This window comes from Hippopotamus amphibius, chromosome 10, assembly GCF_030028045.1.
Source record: "Hippopotamus amphibius kiboko isolate mHipAmp2 chromosome 10, mHipAmp2.hap2, whole genome shotgun sequence".
NCBI classification, from domain to species: domain Eukaryota; kingdom Metazoa; phylum Chordata; class Mammalia; order Artiodactyla; family Hippopotamidae; genus Hippopotamus; species Hippopotamus amphibius.
Genome location: NC_080195.1, coordinates 83,418,479 through 83,440,271, shown reverse-complemented (window position 1 = coordinate 83,440,271; position 21,793 = coordinate 83,418,479). Strand labels below are relative to the sequence as shown.

At 34.5% G+C, this 21,793-nt stretch overlaps 1 protein-coding gene and 1 long non-coding RNA gene across 2 annotated transcripts in view; both read right to left on the bottom strand.

Moving 5' to 3' along the window:
* The window catches only part of GBE1 (1,4-alpha-glucan branching enzyme 1), a 266,610-nt gene that overhangs the window by 7,131 nt on the left and 237,686 nt on the right, over positions 1–21,793 (bottom strand). Inside the window, exons 14-15 of the mRNA XM_057696322.1 lie at positions 21,619–21,749; positions 1,742–1,859 (exon numbers count right to left, since the gene is read on the bottom strand). Of these exons, the coding sequence (XP_057552305.1) occupies positions 1,742–1,859; positions 21,619–21,749 (249 nt within the window). The remainder of the gene's footprint in view (positions 1–1,741; positions 1,860–21,618; positions 21,750–21,793) is intronic.
* LOC130829779 (uncharacterized) lies at positions 20,057–21,605 on the bottom strand. The gene is made up of 3 exons (XR_009047658.1): positions 20,706–21,605; positions 20,227–20,393; positions 20,057–20,131 (listed from the first exon to the last, which is right to left on the bottom strand). It is a non-coding gene; the product is annotated as an uncharacterized LOC130829779 (long non-coding RNA).

Here is a 21,793-nt window from a genome sequence, read left to right as displayed (position 1 = left end):
TCTTATTTTACATGTCAAAATTTGAATGTTCTGATAAACTACAGCCATCATTCTTTGAAGAAAGAATCTGCTAGCAGCTTTGAGCCCTCCCTCTTGAAAATACATGTGAATCTGTATCTCCATCTAAAGCCATATGAGCATCATCAATAACCACCCCCCCCCCACACACACACACAGTAACACCTAGGTCTCCTAAGGCTATTGACTTTCTTCAGAGCTGATAATCAGCAACTTAATCTTGCTCATCCCTGGTCTTTTTATTTATTTTATGCCACTGGCTTTGACATTTGTAATATGGCAGCTTACAAAGTAAGGTGCTAGCACCACCATAAGAGGTGGGAATATAGTAGGAAAATGGGGGAGCCAGGGGTACCATACAGATTCTCATGCTTGACGTTTACTTAAACTTAAAAAAAAAGGATAATTTAACAGCAATGATAAAGCTATACATTCGTGGGATACAACCTGGCCTCACGTAAATGGAACAAATCTTAATCTAAGACCTCTTATTGTGAAACAGAAAAATGCAGATCTGAGACAGAGAGAGAAGAAGAGGGAAGAGGAAGAAAGAGAGATGGATATATGACTCGTCAGGAAAAGGAAAACACATATAATGCAGATGTGGTCTTGGCCATAAATTAAATGAAGAATTCCTCTACATCTGCAGAGCTTCTAAATTCTACATTAAAACTTTTTTATGGAGATATAGTTGATTTACAATATTATATTAGTTTCAGGTATACAACAAAGTGATTCAAAAATTTTTATATATTATACTCCATTTAGAGTTACTATAAAATATTGGCTATATTCCCTGTGCTGTACAATATATCCTTACAGCTTATTTATTTTATACACAGTAGTTTGTGCTTCTTCATCCTAACCCCTATCCTGCTGCTATCCTCTTCCCTCCCCCCACTGGTAACCACTAGGAGTTTTTGTTCCTTATATCTGTGATTCTGTTTCTGTTTTGTTATATTCATTTGTTTGTTTATTTTTTAGATTCCACAGATAAGTGATAACAAACGGTATTTGCATTTCTCTGTCTGACTTATTTCACCAAGTATAATGCCCTTCCGGGTCCACCCGTATTGTTGCAAATGGCAAAATTTTATTCTACATTTTTAAGAGAAATTAAGTTTAGTAGTTTAAAGCAATATTCTTTCATTGTGTCAACATCACAAAGTAAAAGTTGTTAATATAATGCAACACTCTCCTCAGTAATATAAGGAACCCAGAGAATTTTATAATTAGAATGAATTCAGCTATAATTCTACATGAAAGAAAAAAATGTATATATAGATTCTTTTACGGTGTTTTAAATTAAACTTCATTAGATAACCAATAATGTAGACATCTGCATAATGTAAAATATTACAGAGAAAGCAAGAACAAGGAAAATAAATTGCTGTATAAAAAGTAGAAATATTCATAATAGAAAGAAAACTAAAATCTGCCTTCCTCTTATTTTTTGAGAAATAATTTGTAATCCTATTAATATTCAAATTTCCCCAATTGTTAGCTAAATATCCTTTATTATTTGTTTTTCCAAAAGCCAGTTCAGTCCAGCATCACACATTCCATGTGTTTTTATTTTAGTGCAATCCTCTTTCCCTACTCCCTGCCTTGGTTCCATGTTGCTTACTTGTTGAAGAGTTGTTTCCGTGGACAAAAACACATCATTTTGAAAATACAGAATTAAATTTAAATGAAATGAAAATACCTTAAAAATATTACTTACCAAAAGAGAATAGGAACGGTTATTATGTTCAAAAGGCTCGGAAAAGAAATCAGTATTGTGGTCCAGTCTCTGGTGTCCTCCATATTCCGCTGCATCTGAATCTAGCACAATTTTGTACGTACAGCTCTTAAGGAATCACAACGATTTAGGAGTTGAATGAGACATTATAAAATATGTCTGAGACATTTAAAAGCGAATATTCTGAACACTGTTTAATGATGATTTGTGCTATGTTCTCATTTCTCCTCTAATATTTCAGAGTTGCGCATGTTTGATGGGGCTTTATAGGCTCTCTAGTCCACATCCATGGGATCCTTCTCATCCTGTGGTCACAGCTTGTCACATGGTCATCCAGACCTATTAATGAAGAATCTACTTTCCTCTTCATATAACTAATTCCATTTTTTAGAAATGTTCCATATTGAATAGAATTTTGATTTCTTGGGACTTTTTCTACCCAGAAAAGCCATAAAGAATAAGTTCAAAGTATAGTAGTTTTCAAATATTTAATAACGACTATGCTGTCTTCATGTGTCCTCTACATACATAACTAAGTACTTACTAAATATAGTCCCAGAACCTTCAATCGTTACTTATTTGATATGGCTGTTTACTCTTTCCCCATCTCTTAATTCATTCCAGTTTGCTAGATCCTGGTTGATAAAGTGAGGAACACAGAAGTGAACTAAGGGGCCAGGTGGTGGTCTGAAGACCAAGCAGGCTTCGTCCTTCCCCTGGGTTACAGGCAGTACACTTCTATTAATGCACAAGATCATGTAAACATACTGTCCATCATGCCACAGGATTCATGTTACAATCATGTGATCTGCTACAATTTAACATCTGATTTTTCATAATGAGCTATTATGCATGTTAGCATTATTATATTTATAACAAAATAACAGCTATGGTTATTCTGTCCAAATTTCCTCTCAGAATGTCTAGAAATGATACTTGATTAAAGAATCCACAAGTAAATATACACAGGTGCTTAGAAATTTAAGTTTCTTCTAGCCTAAGGAGGGAGACAGGTGTCTAGATGTTTTGTATTTTCTTTTCCTGGTACATAAATATTTAACCTCAGAAATGTTTGTACATTTTCATCACAGCAAAAGTTATCACATTAAAAGTACATGTGGATAACAAACTATGACCATGATTTTCTTGCCTAGGGGACCTCTGTTTGGGTAAGAGATGCAGATGGACGCACCACAGGAACTTTTGCTGAGGGTGGTGGCGCTATTTCAAGTCAATCCAGGTCAGCCTGCTCTGATGCAAATTTAGACAAATACTGTAATTAGCATGTTAATGTGTTTATATTAACATGGCGGGGGAGAGAGACTGAGTTCAGAAGATGACTACAGGGCACAAGTACATTTCATTCTAAAGTTACTCAATAGAGTTGCACATGATTGAGAATATGGATTTATTTAATGGGGAAATATGGATAGTGAAAATAAATCATCAGGGCCATGGTAAATAAATGAAGCATTGTGGAATGAAAGGAACTACTAAAATAAAATTTAGCTTTGGTTCTTCATCCTCATTCATTAAATACTTGCAAAAGTCTTCAAAAAGCATTAAACAAAAACAAAAAAAAAGTACAAGACAGCTTAAAGAATAATTGACCTAGAATCCTTTCTAAAACATTTGAAATACAGTATCAGTTATTAAATTATTGGTTAACAACATAGATTATTGGTAGTTGTGACTGAAGAAAATGAGTATTTCATGAAAAGCACTGATTCCCAAACTCTGGGTTGACAATCACTGGTCATTATGTTATAAGGGTCTCACAAAATGAGTAATTACGTTATCAAAAGGGACTGGGATTCTATATGTACATTGTCTGAAGACTAAACTGTGTTGTTATACCCATTTGGTACTGTATTTCAAAGAATTTGCACTTTTTGATTAATGAGATATAAATTCATTTAAAAAGTTACAGAATTTGTAGTAATTTTTTTGCCTATATATTTTCTCAATCAAGGATACTGAAAGAACAATTGTTATATAAGAACCAGTTTCTTTTTGACATTGAAAAGGATCATCACACTGAAAATGGTTAGAATCTACTCAATGTATATAATTTATAGCTATAGAGAAAAAGCTTACAAAAGCCATAAAGTTTCAAACATCAAACATCAGTTTAGACATATTTCTCTGATCTATAATTTAAAGGAAAAAATTCTGCTGTGGCCTCTTTTGGAATCCCCCAGCCCTGTGTCTGTATTACCCAGGGAATACAACCACTTCCTTTAGAAAATACAACCCTTAAACTCCAGAAATTCCAACAACTTAAAACACTAGGTTAAAAGTAATAATTGTGAAAGAGATTTATAATTGTCAATTACTACACCATACTACTCAAGAATCAGGAAATCCCATCTTTTAGGAACACTGTTTAGAATAAACTTATTTAAAGAGCTTATCTGGGCAACTGGATTTTTGTTTGTTTTTCTCTTCTCTCAGGCATTCTCTCACTCCCTCTTTCTCGTGTAGATGTGGGTGCACACACACACACAAATACACAGACATACACAGATAGACATACACACATGATGTGGGACCCACACAGTACCAACACCGCTACAAAGCCCTGTCTTCCACTAAAGAACATCCCTCTGAAAATATAACTCAGAGCCAATTTACACTTTAACTACCTTCTTCATAATGGTTTCCAATTCCACAGTAGATAAAACAAATTTAGCAGGACATCTCAACACCTCCACATCTCTTTTATTCATAGCTACCTCCCGACACCTAGCTTTCTCATAATAGCTTCTCAATACATCTTTGAAAATGATATTCAGGATGACAATTCTGATTCACCAAGAAAGGCCAAATTACATGTCTTATTTTTTATATTAGAGGAAAGTAGAAGAAATTATTTTCCTATTCAGTTAATAAATACACACAATGTAGGAGGCACTGTGCAAGATATAAAAGAATGATTAAGATGTGGTTTTAGTTTACGTGCAACTCATAGCCTATTAAGGGGAGATTAGAAACGCATATGAATGTCTATAAATAAAACAGAAAGCAATATGCAATGAGAGGTAGAGCCAAGGAGGGAAGGTAGGATTGACAGTCTGTAAACAAACAGTTTTGAATGCTGGGCTAGACTGTTAAGACTTATTCTGTAATTAAGTATGAGAATGTTGAAGGTTTGTGAGAAAAGTTATGACAATCAAAAAAATTAACCAGAAGGTCATGGGTAGAATAGGATGAAGAAGGGAAAGACTAAGTCAGAGAAACCAGCCAGGGATCTAACAATGGTCCATGGATAGTAGTATGGCTACACTTGGATAGTGCAAATGGAGAGACATACATATACCAATGAGATTTTGGATGTGCGACTGATGGTATTCAAATGTAAGGATGCTCGAATTGGGGAAACACTTGGAAGGGGAGAATAGTTGTGCCCAAAGACACACAATAAGTTTAGTGGCAGAGCTGGGATGCAGACGCAAGTCAAATTCAGATCTATTTACCCTATTCTCCACAAGCGGATGCCTATTTTATGCCAAGAACAGGCAAAGTGTTTTCGTAGGCAGTTTCTTCTTTAATTCTAAATTTGGGATTCTAAGCATAAAGAGGCTAGAATGAACATGATGTGAAGAATAAAAATAAGGAAAACAGATAAAGTGATATCCATCTGAGTGTTTAACCATATTTAAAAGATAGGTATTAAAGGACTGTAATTCTTAACATTACTTAAAGAGTCTGAATATCTGAGATTTACTGCATTTGTTCTAGATCAATTTCTTGTTCAGTTGGTTCATTTGGTCATTTGATTGGGAAATACAAAATACTGAACTGAAAAAAAGTACCTTGCTCATTTTGGGAAAATACAGCAGGGAAAGAATGATCGAATGATAGAATTTTTATGGAGTTTTTTTTTTAAAGGAGATCAAATAGATCCCTATACATTTGGATATCATTTTAAAATATTATGATTTCCTCTTATTTTAAATTCAAGAGCTTCCTAAGTAGTTGATATATCTATCAACAGGTTGAAGTAGATAAGAAGTTTTAAGCATTACTTTATAATCTATGTCCTTAAATTTGAACCAAGGAAGAGACATGTTCTGGAGACCTGTACTAATAAGATTAAAGAACAGTGAAGGCATGAAGACTCTTAAATTCAATGGCTCTTCAAATACTTCAAAGGCTGGTGTGTTTGCTCAGCCACTTGATAAAGTGTCTGTTCAAAGTAGAAGGATTTTGATGTAAGAAGTACTATCATTTATATCATTCTGCACTAAATTCACTTCACTCCTGCTGATGAAGCTAAGGAAATTTATTGTAAGGTACAAACCCTGAGGTTTCAGACTGAGTGACAATAAAAGGGGTTCTCTAGTGACTAGATGACCATAAAGATGGCAAAGTTGGTAAGTTATCATATATCTTTAAGTCTAAGACACCATCAATTTTAAGATGAATTATTTTATACACCTCCAATAAAGAGAAAAATATCACTACCATGCCAATCACTATAAGACACACCCCAATGAAAACATGTTAAAATGTGAAAAAATGTACACTTAGAATATATATATTTGGTATGTTATTTTCAGATCTGATTCTTTAATCAACCCACCCATAGTATTATGATTGCAATAACTTTTGGGAGTTAAGGGACCCCAGGAGAGAGAATCTACATCAAAGGCAGGAAAACAGTAGGTATGAAATTCTAAGAAACTGGGAGCAAACATCTGGTAAGGAAGAACAGGTGGTAGAAAACAAAGATAATTTCATGTTTTTAACAGTCTAAAGATAACCGCACAGCACTGGACTTGCCTCAGTGTTCTAGCATAATGCTCCCCTTTTTATGTTTCATGAACTGAGTTTTATTTATTGCCAGTCACAATTCACAAAATCTTAGGTTATGTCTGTATAGCATCTCAAATAAATCTGTCCCTCTATTTTATAAATATAGTTAAATTATACCTCAGTTATTGTCCTGAACTACAGAAATGGTCATAAATGACAACCTTTTAGTTGCTCTTTCTGGTCTCTTTCCAAATACAGAAGTAGAAAAAACCTGTGATGTGTTGCTGTATATTTTATGAATGTATATGTGTGTTAGAGTGAGACAGGCGTCTGTGTGTGTGTGTGTGTGTGTGTGTGTGTGTGTATCTGATTCAGGCATTTCTATCTTTGGCTCTGTCGTCTAGAAAATACAATGACTTAAAAATTCACCACTAGAAATAAGTTCTGATATTTTCATTATTTGTTCGAAACTATTTTATGGAAATGGATATTTATGACTATATTACTTTCAATAGACAATATCCATTTAGCTTTTTTCTCTACCTAACTTTAATTTAAAAAAAACTCCCCTAATATTATAATATATTTCTAAAATAAAATTAAAACAGAGCGTAAAATAAAAATAAGTAGGAAATTTACTACTGAGTGTAGTCAAAGTATATTTTAAAATATAATGAAAGGCAAGTGGAACTTCCCTTTAAGGATACAATATGTTTTTTTAAATTCTTATTAGTTTACATTAAAATTTTATTTTCCTTGAAAAAAGCAACAACTTCAGTGCATGAGATACATATGCATTCAATTTGTGGACACTGTCTTCATTAAACGTTTAAATGACAACCACATGTTTTGATTAAGTGCAAAACAGAAGAATGTTTCTAGTATAATTTAGGATGTGCTTGTTTCATCAACAGGTTTCTGATTTTAGCCTAAAAAATAAATTCCAATTCCTGCCAGCTTACTTCCTTAACTATACATTCTTAGAAATTGTACAATGCAGAACAGCAATAAAACAAACTCAAAGGATGAGGGGCTCAAATATAATCTACCACATTAATTAATGGATTCCTATGCTTTCTGAAATGCATTTTCACGCAAATTATTAGTTCATTCTTAGGCACGCTAATGACACTCAGTAATAGCAAATCGAATGATAACATAAAAATATTGAGCACTACATATTTCTCTATGCAAATAGGAATATTATTCTAAATACTTTACAGCATTCTTTGACTAACCTAATTAGGAACTTTTCTTTGTCTTAGAAGATTACATAACTTGAACTAAAAAAATGCCACTGTTTCTCAGTAATTCAAGAAAGGAAAATAATGAAAAAATATGCCCACACTTCTAGACTAACCTCCCTCTAAAACTGTTGCTCTTTGTGCCATTAAGGATTACCCAAAAAACTTATAAATTCAGTTATTTGATGAAGCAATAGCAATTATTTAGAACTGCAAAAGAAAGAAAACAACAGATTTTTATACATCTTTTAAACACATACTTAGTCATCAAAGTGAGTTTTGACCATGCAGATGCAAAAGTTTTTACAAACATATTGTACTTTTGAACTCAAAATAATTTTGACATAGACTATAAAGAAACATCTTCACCCAAACTTACTCTAATAAATAAATGGAAAAGATAATTGGAAACTTCAAAGTTCTGGAAAAATAATGAAAATTACAAGCATAAGTAAGCATCATCTAAGCCATTTCATGCAGACAGACAAGAATAGGAGAAAGCATCCTAAAACAGTAAAATACAGTGGGTGCATGGCTTTGGGGGTCCAATCATTACATTCTAATCCCAGTTCTGCCAACTACTTGTCTTCCAGCAAGTTACTGAATTTCCTGGAGGCTCAGTTTCTCATTGGTAAAATGGAGGTAATATATCATAAGTTTTCTGTGAGGATTCACGGAAGTAATGTACGTCAAGTGCTTAACAGAGTGTCCAGTGCTGGGAAAAATGCTCAAATTATTGGCTGCTCTTTATGTTATTATTATAGACCCTGGACCATTTAAACTGCTGTCTGAAGTGATGAAAAATGTAAAAGTGGGTCAATTTACTCTTAATTTTTACACTCAACTTGGCCTTTGCTTCCTGACCTTTATTTCAATTCCTTTCTCCCATGTTTTCGTTGTCACTAGAATCTAAACATTTTTTCTGTTATTTAAAAAATTTGAACATTGAAGTTTAATTGGACAGTATAGTACATTGAACTGTTTGAGGTCTACACAGTTTTCAAATTTTTATGGATTTTTTAAAATGCTCCTCACACTTCTGAGAAAGATTGAGAAGCCTACTCTGAACATTGTAATTGAAAATTAAACACTTCCCCACACCCTCTTGCATTTGTCCCCATTTTCAACATATCATTATCAATTTTTATCATTCTATAAATTTAATTATTATATTGTCTCTCTTCCTTTAATTAAAATAATTCTATAAGGAACTACGCTCTTTCCCCATCCTCCCTCTTCCCCTCCATCTGGGACCTAGATTAGTACCTGGCATATTTATTGAGTGGATCTTTTTTTCATTATTTTCCTATTGCAGTATCCTAAGCATACTTTTGCTAAACTTTAAGAAATAATTTAACACTTTTATTTAGTCATAAAAAACCAACCTTGACTTTCTTCCCTCATTTTATAGAGTTAATATTCCAGATCTGTACAATATAACTTCTAACACAGTCCCATTTCATTATCTATAAAGGTTTACTTGGACATTTTAAAAGATTTTTTTTCTCTTCTTTTTGGAGCAGTCACAACAGTTAAACAAATGCATGTCAGCTTGAAGCAATTAATTCTCAAGTGAATAACTCTGATTGGTATGAGCCCTGGAGACAGACATTTTATATAATTCTTAGTTGAAGTGGATAAATGATTACATGTTTACTAAAGTAGACATACTCAAAGACTTGTATTATCAACTTGACTGGTTAGCCTTCTTTATACAGATGACTGAACTTAAGCATTGAACATCAAAGTGACTTGTGAAAAATCATGTATTATATATATAACATTTGGCAAGACCAGGATATGCACTTAGGTATAATATTTTCTACCACTCTACCACCATCTGCCACTTAAAGTCTACAAAGTAAATGAACATTAAAATACTTAAACAACTGAAAGCTTATTCTTTTAGTGTTTGTACTAGAAACATCCTTTTTCTTTATTTGAACTCAAAATGTATTAGGAGTAATATATAGTCAACATACATTCTTCTCTCTCTTTTAACTTTTAGGACCAAATAGAAAATCTAATACTTTAGGGCTTACTCGGTGCTTCAGAAAGGTAGATGAGAAGGGGCAGAGCTAGCTTCCCTTGAGAAACTGTCAAGCAAAGCGTACAGGAGTGTGCGTGTATGTGGGTGGGTGGGTGCACACACATGCATCATTACTCCCAGCCATTCCTGAGCTCTTCTGGGCACACAGCCCATAACTATCAAAACTTTACCTAGGTTGATGATTGTGAGGAAAAAGATTCAAAGTCAACATTTCTCCATAGGCAACAAAAAACTTGAGTGAGAGAGCTTTAAACACACATATACGTGTGATTGTTAATACATATATTTTCCAGGGGTATAATAAATCTAGTATAGTAGTTTACAATCATCTTGAAAACAATCAGGTTGGTTTAATCTTACTACGTAGATGTGGAAAAGAATTACACAAGAAAAGAGTAAAGCTGCTAAGGTATTTCTGAAAAGTGCATTTTTGTACAATTCAAAACAAAATCAACAAATGTTTTGGCTAAGATAATCAAACATAAAGATGATTTATGTAACTGAAATGAGCAAAAATTCTGGCATATTTTGAATTTTTCTATGTAGACTTAATTATTTATTTTTATAGTTCTTTTACAACTGTTGAGTTTTATTTAGACTACCCAAATACTATTAAAATTCCAAAGTGATGTGACTACCATGGTCATAAAAGAGTTAACCAAATCCAGTAAGACGATTCTGTATATCCCTTAGGTAAGTTGTCTGAAGTAGTCAACAAACAAAATACCACCAGGAATAAATTTCCTACATTCAAAATTATTAAGGCAAAAAAAGGAAATATATACAATTAAATGAAAGAAAGCTGATGACAGCAGGACACTCCCCTTCACCTCTTTGTAAGTGTTCTTTATTCTATGGGATTTTTAGTCCCCAAACTCTTTTATCCTCTAACATCCTTTAGCACCTATCATGACACTTTCCCATTCTGCACATGAAGCTGAACTATACTTAGATTTATATCCTGGTTTAATAAAATGTAAGCAGCCACCTTTTCCCTTAAAAAGTCATTTTACCCTTTTAAAGTGAGTATTTTTGTTTTAAAAATATTCCAGCTGAACTGATCTGTGTTTGTGAGTGTCGGAAACAAGGATAGTGTAATATTGCAAAAAAAAAAAAAAAAAAAAATGACAGAGGCACCATTAACTTTTAAAAAGAGAAACAGAGAGAAAAATAAAATTATAAGTAATTAGTGAGACATGCTTTACCTATTTTAATGGCATTTCTATCGGGCAACAGAAAGATGAATTATCTGGTGCCCGAGTAAAAAACTGTGCTGGAAATAGATTTAAATCACATTTATTCACTTACTAAGAATGTGACCTTGTGAAAGTTATAAATCTTTCTGATGCTTATACTTAGTCTGAGGACAAAAATACTGGCCTGACCCCATCACTAAGATGATGTGAAGGTAAGATGAGTCAATATAAATAAAAGTATTCACACACTATAAAGTGTTATGCAATTTAACTTTTGGAAACCATCTCTAAAATACATCTGATCCAACCAATTCTATTTAATTGAATAGAACCAGGCCATGCTAGAGTTCTTCTACCTCTCAAAAATCTGTGATTCCATGCTGCCCAGTATTTTCTACCAGTTTTTAAACATCACAAAATTTCACTTAGTGAATAGGGGAAGATCATGGTAGAAGGGGCAATTAGGCATTATCTTCATAGAGCAACTGCTGAAGTTATGAGCAAGTGTGAGTTCCTCAAGGGAAAAGAGCAAGAAAAAAGAATAAATGATTCAGTTTGGATCTGAGGGAAAAAAAGATAACACAAAGAGTGATTAGAGAAGAAAGGGAAATCAAGATAGTGGTGCAGCATGTGCAGAAAGTGGAGGTGAGGAAGAAAGGTGGGCCAACAGTACAAGAACGAGGAAAGGATACAGCAGGGAGCAGAAGACTTTTGATTTCTCCACTTCAGAAGGACAGACATCACTCTGTAGTGGTGAACTGGGGAATAGGAAGTGGGGAAAAAAAAGTATGATGAGAATGTAGGCAATAGAGAGGATTAGTATCTACTCCTCTCATCCTTTCTCTTCCTTCCTTTTATTATCAGATTTCTAGTGCATTTTTAGAATAGTGATAAGGACAGTATTTATGACCATAGCAGCTAACATGTACTGAGCTTATAGTATGTGCAGGACACTGTTGCCAAGCCTTTCACATGCCATTAACTCATTTAATTCTGACAACAATTCTACAAGTAGGTGTTTTAAAAATGAAAAAACTAAGAAATAAATTACTTTCATAACATAAGTGGGAGAGATGGAACTTGAACCCTCAGATGGTCTTATTTCAGAGCCCATGCTCTTAATCACCATCCTAGTAAAAGGAGCAAATTTCTCAGTGTTTACAAATATAACACCCAGAAATATCTGCTACTACCACACAACTTACATGAGCCTTGTGAGATAAAAATATTAGGGTAAGAGAACAAACTGAGGAAAGGAGTGTTTCAGAATCAGAAAAGGAAGGGAAGGGAGTAGAGTAAAACTGACTATTTCCCTAAGTAATAAGGAGCTTATGGGGAAAATATTACAGAAATGTTTATCATTTTACAGACAAAGAAAATAATTTTCTGTTTAATGTTCCTGTAATGTTTATTATGTGCCAATAAAAGGTAATATGACTGCACTTGTTATATATTAAATAATTTTACTTCATAACATCTAAAGAATGCTTTCCTTATTCAACAGTTGATATCCAAAAGGATTAATTAGTTTCACAGATAAATTTCACAAATAAAACATGGATTAATTAGGCATTTTGCCATCATTAGGGTAAGAGAAACCACATTAATAGAATTAGAGATGGTTCTTACACATGGTTATAACTGAAACCACTGTTTCCAAGAACACATTGTTCATGGCTTTACTTTTTCCACTTTTCTTTGGAGAAACACAACTTTCTTTTGGTTGTAGCTTCCATATATCCTTAGCAGCCCTTAAATAGTTATAGTGAACCAGTAATTACATAATGGCTTAATTTTAAGAAATCTTCTGGAACACTCAGGTACCATTTTCACATATAAATGAAACACTGAACCCTTAGTGTGACCCTGGGAGATTCTGAATTAGAACAGCTTAACAGAAAATGATGAAAATAAAAATATCTCACTTATAGAAGATGCAAACAGCTTTCTTACAGGCAGAAGATATTCACTGAAAGAAAAAAAAAGGGCTAATTTCTACAGAGATCCAGAAGGAAAAAAAAAATTAACATTCAATATTAGAAATTTATTTTAGATATGGAATGCCCTATTTTAAAAAAACTGGCATCAGATATAAAGGTGATAAATATAATTTATTTTTCAAAATAGAAGAGGACAATCTGTTCTGGAGTGATTAAATAAAGGACTATTTAAAAAGAAAGGTTAGATATAAAATCTTTCAGGCCACTGTTTTCAGTGTGGATTTTTCCTTCCTCTTTAGTTTGCAATTCTATTCCCTAGGGAAGGAAAAAGTTTACTAAATGAGATAGTGAATGTAAAGTGCTTGCAGCATGTAAAGCATATAAGTTTGTAATAGATGGTAGATTTTATCATGAAAGTCTGTTCAGCAAGTATTCTGACAGCAGCATCCACAATTTCACATGCTACAAAATCATGATGTATGTTACTGATACTATTTTATCAATTTTTCCTTTCTACCATTTAATTAAATATCTGCTCTAAGGGAAAAGCAACAGATCATAGAAATCTTTGTGTTTTAATTACTTAATTTTAAACAACTTAAAGGGCTCTCCCACCAATAGGAAGCTGCATCCTTCATCTACCCATCAAATCCTTCTGTCCATCCATACATCTATCCATCATCCATCCATCCATCTGTCTGCCCATCTCTCTGTTCATCATCCATTCATCCATCCATCCATCCAAATATAGCTTTATGTTTACCTAATATATTCCAAGTAAAGATATAATTGCTAATATAAGAAAGACACCCAGTCTTACCATGTATCTTGGAGTTGATTTCCATATAATAGTATCTCCTTTCACAAATTGGTAAAAATACTTACACTAGGCACAAATGTTTTCGCCCCATTAGTGATACAACTAGTAGGTGAGAATGTCCTGTTTTTATAGGATACAGTAGTATTTCTGATTTCTGTTCTCCCCAGAAAGACAAGAAATAGAGGAGAGAAATCTTGACTGAGCTATTGTTAGATGAATTTCTGGAGCCAGAGGAGACCATCACTGAGCAACTGAGCTATGAATCAAAAACAGAAATGCTCAGAAATGTCTCAGAATGTCTCAGAAACACCAAGACACTGAATAGCACTCAGCTATTAAAAAAAAAAAGTCTAAAAACATTTGTGTGTAGTTAAGGGCTCACTCATTATTCATTACTGCCTATAGTCTTATGAATATATATTAAGCCAATCTAAAAGTGTTACAGCAGTTGCAAAATATTTTTCTTACTTTGTGATTCATCTCAAATTCCTGGGTAGAAAAATAAGCTAAATCTTAGGCTCTTTACTGCCAGTGGAGGTGGAGGTACACGTTTGTCATTATCATTAAATCACAAGGATTTTGGGACAGTGTTTAACAATGAAAAATTACCAAAAGTACCTCTAGGTAATGTTTAAAAGTATTACTTTCGTCTTGAAACTAAAGAAGGCTAACCAAGGCCATGAATGTACATCCATTTTGAAGCTATAGAAACAAAAGGACTTATATTAAATATAAAATTCTTAGTAGGATTACCTGTCCCCGTTCACATAAAGAGCTTCATCACTAAATGCACACAGAGTAAAAGTGCTCTCTCTCTCACATACACATGCACATGAGGAAAAGAAACATGCTTGCATCTGTTCAAAGTCACTATGTAGATCTTTTATGAGAAAACTTGTACTTGTTATTTTTTTCTTTTTAAATTTTTTACCAAAACACTAAACCTGGAAAACTAAAAAGTTAAGCTCTACATTTTTAGTCCAGAAATTAACATTTACATATAAAATTGCGATAGAATGTGGCATCTAGCTAATCCTAAATTAAATCCTTTGTTTTTCTTTGCTGCATAAGGCCTAGATTCTAATAAACACAGAATGTTACATAACCACGCTTCAAAGGCTTCTGTAAACTAAGCAACTCACAGCAACATCTCTGCCTTCAGCAATCACACTTCAGTGAATCATCCAAGTGACCTTATTTGCTCATAAGAAACTCTGTGTACAGGTTGCAAATGTCACTGTCTGAATTTACATTTTAAAAAGTACATCTTGCAGCAGTTTAATGAAAATATTGCAAAGATCTTGAGTCAAATCCAACTATTTACTCATCTGTTCCCTTAGCTTCAAATATTTTTGGCCTGGATTCACATATTCTTCACAAGCCGTAATTTATGATTACTCCTCTTAACATTTCAATATTGTAACAGTTTGAAAAGCCATTTGGAAAGGGGGCTGCTATTACACTATTATTCTCACCCCACCGCAACAGCATGCTGACAAAAAATTTGAAAACATTTGATACTAGTGTTGTTTATGCTCTTGGAGTGATAAGAACCTGTACAGACCCAGACACCTACCTTATAAATGAACTGTGAGGGCTTAACATTTACATGAATATTTTACAATAAACTGAATTGTTGTGATGCACCAGAAGAGTTTCACTTTGAACAAAGAACTACGGCACATTTATATTCTCCCCAGAATGCAGAGAAATCACAACAATTGACCTGAGTAAATTATTTCACATTTTGCTTTAAAATATTTTTTTTTTTTTTTTTAGTTTTTTTCTTTTGGATGATGGTGACAGGGGTCACAAAGCAGAATTTGTGGGGACAAATTTGTAGAGGGTGATGGTACTGAGGGAAACTGATGAGAGAGAAGTTTGTGTCATGAAATTGTGTATAATTTTCTCATGCTACCTATCTTCCCAGAACTATATCAAAATCGTTTTGAACGTTACAGAAATAAGTCATCATCTATGATACCACTATTGCTATCACCAGCAACTACAGGTATGCACCCATGAATGGACAGAAAGAGGCACCATGGTCTAACAGAAAGAACATGGGCTTTGTAACACACTGCTTGACATTCACCAGTGTGTGCTGGAGGGAAGTTGGATAGTTACTCCCAGGCCTCAGTTTCCTGCTCTGTCACAGGAATCTAACACAACCTGCCTTACAGGGCACCTGGAAATATTAAATTAGATACTTAATAAACATGGCTAGCAAACAGAAGGCCCTCAGAAGAGGTCCCCTACACCCATACTCTCCCCTACATCACTCAAAGTGAGTTTCATTCAAAATGGATTAGAAAGAGCAATTTGTCCTTAGGGGCTTAGCAATTTTCCTTTTGATTCAATGCTGATTTGATAATGGTCTAAGTGAAGAAATGTGACCACAGAAATACAAAAATGATTCTGATACTATAAAGGGCATTATGTTTCTTTCTTTCTCTCCAGCTAACCAATGAAAAAAATCATAAGCAAATATACCACATCAGGAGAATGCATTTTATCTTCCTGAGCATGTAACCTGCCTACTTAGCCAGGACATTGGGTCTCAGTTCTACATCACCCACATTGCTATCCACTGCAGGAAAAAATGCTGCTGATTATTACACTGCAGATTAGTGGCTAAAAAGACAAAAGGGAGACAGTGCACAGGCAAAGTGTTTTTATTGTTGATCTTTTTGTTTGTTTTCTAGAATATGTCTAAAGATTCCTTTTGCAGAAACAATACTATGTCCTTTAGCAGTCACCATGAAGATCAGGTTCAAAACCTTAGTAATACAAAGCAGACACCCCTCTCAGCTTTCCAAATGTATCACCTTATTTTGAAGTGACAACTAAAAGCATCCTTAAAGTGTCGCTTCTATTCTGCCTGGCATTGCCCCCAAAATAGCCCCCCTTGCAACAGTTTCTTGGGAAGACAGTCAGCACATATGCTTCATAGATCTGAGTGAAAGTTGATGTCTTGCTGCTTGATATACAGGATACAGAGGTTCAAAAAATGGAACTGCTCAAGAATTCAGACATGCTACCTACTGCAGGTTTCTATTTCATAGTGACAGATGAAGTTCAAATGACTTCTTTAGAAACTTTAAATTTGTTCTGGTACCAAATCCTGCTTTCCTGGGAATTAAGAATTTGATGAATTTCTTGACTTGATTAATACATCCAATCTTGCCTCTGTGGATCCTTCACAGGGAAAATCTGTATTCAATTCACTAGCTCAGTAGTTGGAAATACCAATGGCATAGAACATTTTGGTAAAGTCAGAAACTACAGCATAGAAATCCCAATGTTTTTTATACTTTCTATACCTGAAATAATTCTATACTGTTGTTTAAAGGTGTAAGAATACAGTCAGAAAGATGAAAGACCAAAAAGAAATGAGACTTGTAAAATGCTAAGGATAGTATAAAGAACTGTTAAAGCTAAGCTAGAAACAACAAAGAAGCTGAAAGAAGAAATCTATATACTGCTTAAGGAAGATGGTACAATCACAACATTAATACTCTAGTCTCTTTTATCTTCTCTATTAACAGTTGAGAGACAAAAAATAATTTTTTATGTCCAATGTTAAATTTGGAATTTTAGTGAAATTAGCTGAATAAATAAAGAATAAAGGAGATATGACTTCATACAAGTACACGTAAAGAAAAACTAAAGCTTTTTATCTGAAAGCGAATACTATATGAGTGAAAAATGTGATGGCTGCCAGAAAAGCTGATGTAATTTTAACTCCATTAATGAGAGAGCAGTCTCAAGATACGAGAAGGTAAAGGGGCGCTCTATGTCCTACTTGCCAGACCGCATCTGGAATATTCTGCTGTTAGTTCTGGAGACACAATGAAGAGGCGTCTGAACAATGCAGTGTGCGTTTGGATAAGAGAGACATATGATAACAAGTCTCGAAAGTATCACAAGAATCTATTACAGAAACCAGGGGTATATGTGGTCTGGAAGAGGGAAGACTAAGGAGAGGTGGTACTGTGAGGAACACGTTAAATGCCTTTTTGATCTGAATAGCTGGCATGTAGAACAGACATTGGCCCCAGAGTACAGAACTAATGCATTTACATTTAAGGCTGTATTTAAAAAAAAAAAGAAACAAAACTTGAATTGTTTACCTTGTGAAATAGTGAGATTCCTAGGACTGGAAAGTGTTCTAATGACTGCTGTGATTTGCGGAAGAATATATAGATGGGATTTCTGCACTGAACTGAGTCACTGGAGTATAAAACATTGCAAACTCCAGAAGATTTTATGATTTCAAGCTTGGAGTTAGGGCTGGCAGTATTAATATAGGGCTAATTAGAAAGTATGGTTTAAGGTATGTTGGAAATGCTCTCCTGCTTTCCTTTCCTCAAAAAAAATCCTCATTATAAAAAAATTATTCTATTAGATATCTAGTCCATTACTTTTGCATACTTTTGAGTATTCAAAGAGACTGTTATTAAAATGCAAATGTGCTTAGAGGAAGCCATAACATATGGAAATTAGTTACAGCTTGCTGACAGAAAGACAAGAATGAGAAAGGCAACAATGTAAACAAGGTCCAAGTGGGCACTGATTTGTAGAAGATGAAATCCTTTTAGTAAAAGAACCAACAATATTTCTTCGAGGTTCTCTTAGAGATGCAATAGATGACTAAGGCTGCATCTATGACTTCTATAAAGATATGGCCCAATTTTCCAACATATGTATATCATTACAACATTTAATGAGTACATTTTCTGAAATGAGTCACTAATATGAAGCATTCAGTATTTAATAAAATAGAAAATTTCTGTATAACAGGTGCCTATGGACATTTAAACAAATTGCTAAATCTCGAAAGATTCAATTTGTGTCAAGGTTTACCAAAACCAAGCTAGACTTTCATGTACAGTGTTGTATCACTAAACAAAATTAACTTTGGGGATGGGTTTTATTTAGTAAAATATACTATATTATTATATATATTTTCATTTAATAATATTTGTTAAATTACACAGACTTCAGATAGGAGATCAATTTAGCTTGAGCCAAGATTTTTCTGCTAGACATCATCATTGAAATTCCATGTATTTCCATTTGTCAGTGATCCTAAATTAAATTCATATTTTCTATTCCCCAAACTGGTTACTCCTCCTTGTTTTGCTATCCTCAGTAATAATACTACTACCATTCTTCTCATTGTTCAAAGTGAAACCTTGTATCTTCTTTTCTACACCTCATGTCCAAACAATTGCTGAGTCCTTTCACTGCAGGAAAGGGCTTCATATACCTCTTTCTATCCTATTGACATTACTTTAGTTCATATCCTAATTATCTTTTACGTCTACTTCAGTTTTTCATAACTAAAATCTATACTTCCAATCTCTCTCCTCATAAAAGCTCTCCTACACCCTGGGTACATGAGAACTTTTCCAAATGCATATATTCTGTCAAGTAGCTCCCTAGCCCAAACCCTTCAGTGACTCACTATGAAACTACAGAAAAAAGCCTAAACGAATTAATATGGCATTAAAATCTTCTATTATGTGATGGCAATCTATCTTTTCAGTTTTATCTCTAAGTACTTCTTTTTATGGTCATCATTCTCCAATTAATCTACTGAACCGTCCATTACCTAAAGACAGTCTATGATTTCCAACAGCTAGAATGGCCTTCCTCAATTTCTTCTAACACAATTTTATCCAGCTCTCAAAGTCCAGGCTTAAAGGTCTTTTCTTAATCAATCCAATGGTCCATCAATCATCTCTCTCTCTCAATCCCATCCAGGCTTAAAAGTCTTTTCCTTAGTCAATCAATCAATTAATCAACCTCTGTTTCTCTCCTTCTCCCTCTCCTTCCCTCCCTCCCCCCCATTTATTAATTTTTTTTTACTTATCCTCTGTTGTCCTGTGGAACATTCCTGCCCCATCCCCTGTACTGCTTTATGCCTTACATCTTAGATTGGTTTTATACATCTCTGCTCCCCCACTTAGGGTCAAGGGCAGTGCTTAACTAACAAACACTGCAGTAGATCACAAGTGTTCTGTAACTGCATTTTGGTTTGATAATAATCAAAATTATATTGTGACTATATGACCTTATTAGATATAGTGGGATTAGTCTAGGGGTATTACTTCAGCAGTTTGTAGCTGACAAGGCTTATGTATGAGCTGCTACATGTTTAGCAACTGTTTGCCTTTCTTCACGGAGATGGTGAGAACATTTGCCTCCTGAACCATACAGTTCCTCTTTAGTGCACACAATTCCATCACACTGACTTCCATTATCTGAGCATTCTCTGTGTTACCTGCAGCATATTGAGGCTACTCATCACAGCGATAGCCTCCCTCCTAAATGCTCTGATGTCCTGTGGGATGGTGATCTGGGAAGGTGGGGGGAGAAGACAGGGAACATCTTTCACCATCCTCAGTGTCACTGAGTAGCATAGGGTGGTGGCAGATGCCACAGGCTACTTACCAGACAGCACGGCCCTTTACTCCTTACTGCCAAGAAACATTCTGTCTGGGCAACCACTTCACCAAGGAGACCACTATTCTGAAGACTCAGGGGTAATTCCTGATTCAGCTACTCATGATGATAGCATTCTCCCCGCTAGACACCTCTCTGGGGTGTGTGACTTAATTCTGGTCAATGGAATACAAAAAAGGAAATTTGCTAATGTGACTTCATTCTTGAAAAAAGACACAAATCTATTTGCCTTTTGTTAATGTCTGAAGGTGACATTTGGAACATGGCTGTTGTCTTGCAACTCTAACAGGTGCCTGCTGTGGACACTGCTGGCACCCTGAGAGCTGAAAGCAGCAAGGCCAATGGGCCAGGGAACTTGACGATATGTCACAGTGCTGGGGTCACACTACCTAAGGGCTTTCACTGTTTGGCAAAATGCATTTTTCTTATTGTTTGAGCCAATTGTTTGAATAGGGTGTTTCTCTTACTGTGGCTAGAGACACTCTGACACGTAGGACTTCATGTTGACATCAGGCATCTTGCTCAAGTGGCAGACATTAATCGTTGTTAGGGCTTCAGGGGAAGAACACATTATTTATACTGACTGTTTAAAAATCTATGCTGCTTTGTTGCTAGATCCTGAATCTGTTGCTTTTTTTCCATGGATCGGGTAAATCATAATCTCTTTAAAATATACAGCATGTTTCATTTTGTAACAATAATCACACAATTATTAATGTTTATCTTCTTCACTACTTTAAAAGTTCCATGAGGGCAGTGATTGTATCTGCCTGGAAACTTCCTTTATTTCCAGCACTTAGCACAGGGCTGGCGTGCGGGTGTTCAATAAATAGATGCTCAGTAAATATCTCTGAAATGAATGAATGGATGAGTAAATGAATGCACAGACAATATCAAAACATTCTCCCTACTATTTCCTTTGCTTACACCTCCCATGCCCTGATTTATTACCAATTCGGGTTACAAAAGCGAGCTATGTCCTGTATTTTAGAAGACAGGAAAAAGAAAAAGGAAGGAAGCTATCATTACAGCTACTGTCTACTCGCTCACTCAGTAGAGTGAGGAAAGGAGACAATTCCCAGAGGCAACTTACAAAATATTTTCCTAAGGAGAAACAAAAATCATGTCCTACATATCGGATTAAAATATTTCTTAAGAAAATGTTCAAAATCATACTATTTAGAGCCAGAATGGAGTTTAGGATTAATTTACTGTAACTGAACTGAACAAAGATTTGTCAACTATTTCAAGCCCCTCATTTTTCAGATGAAGAAACTGAGAGCTACTGTCACCAAGATCAGCATTAGTCTTTCTTATGCTCTATGATGTAATAAAAAATTAAATGCCGACAGTCATATTCACTGGCAACAAAAAGGATATTTTCCTGGCAATGTCGTTCCGACTCGGTAATCAGTGTAGCTCTTGCTTGGATGAAAGTTGAAAATAAAAAGAAGACCTGCTCTCTCAAAAGCGATGATCTTATTGGTTTCATGCTTTTCACTCACATGGGCCTGCAAGAATTAACACATATAATACATTTAAATAATACCCAGAT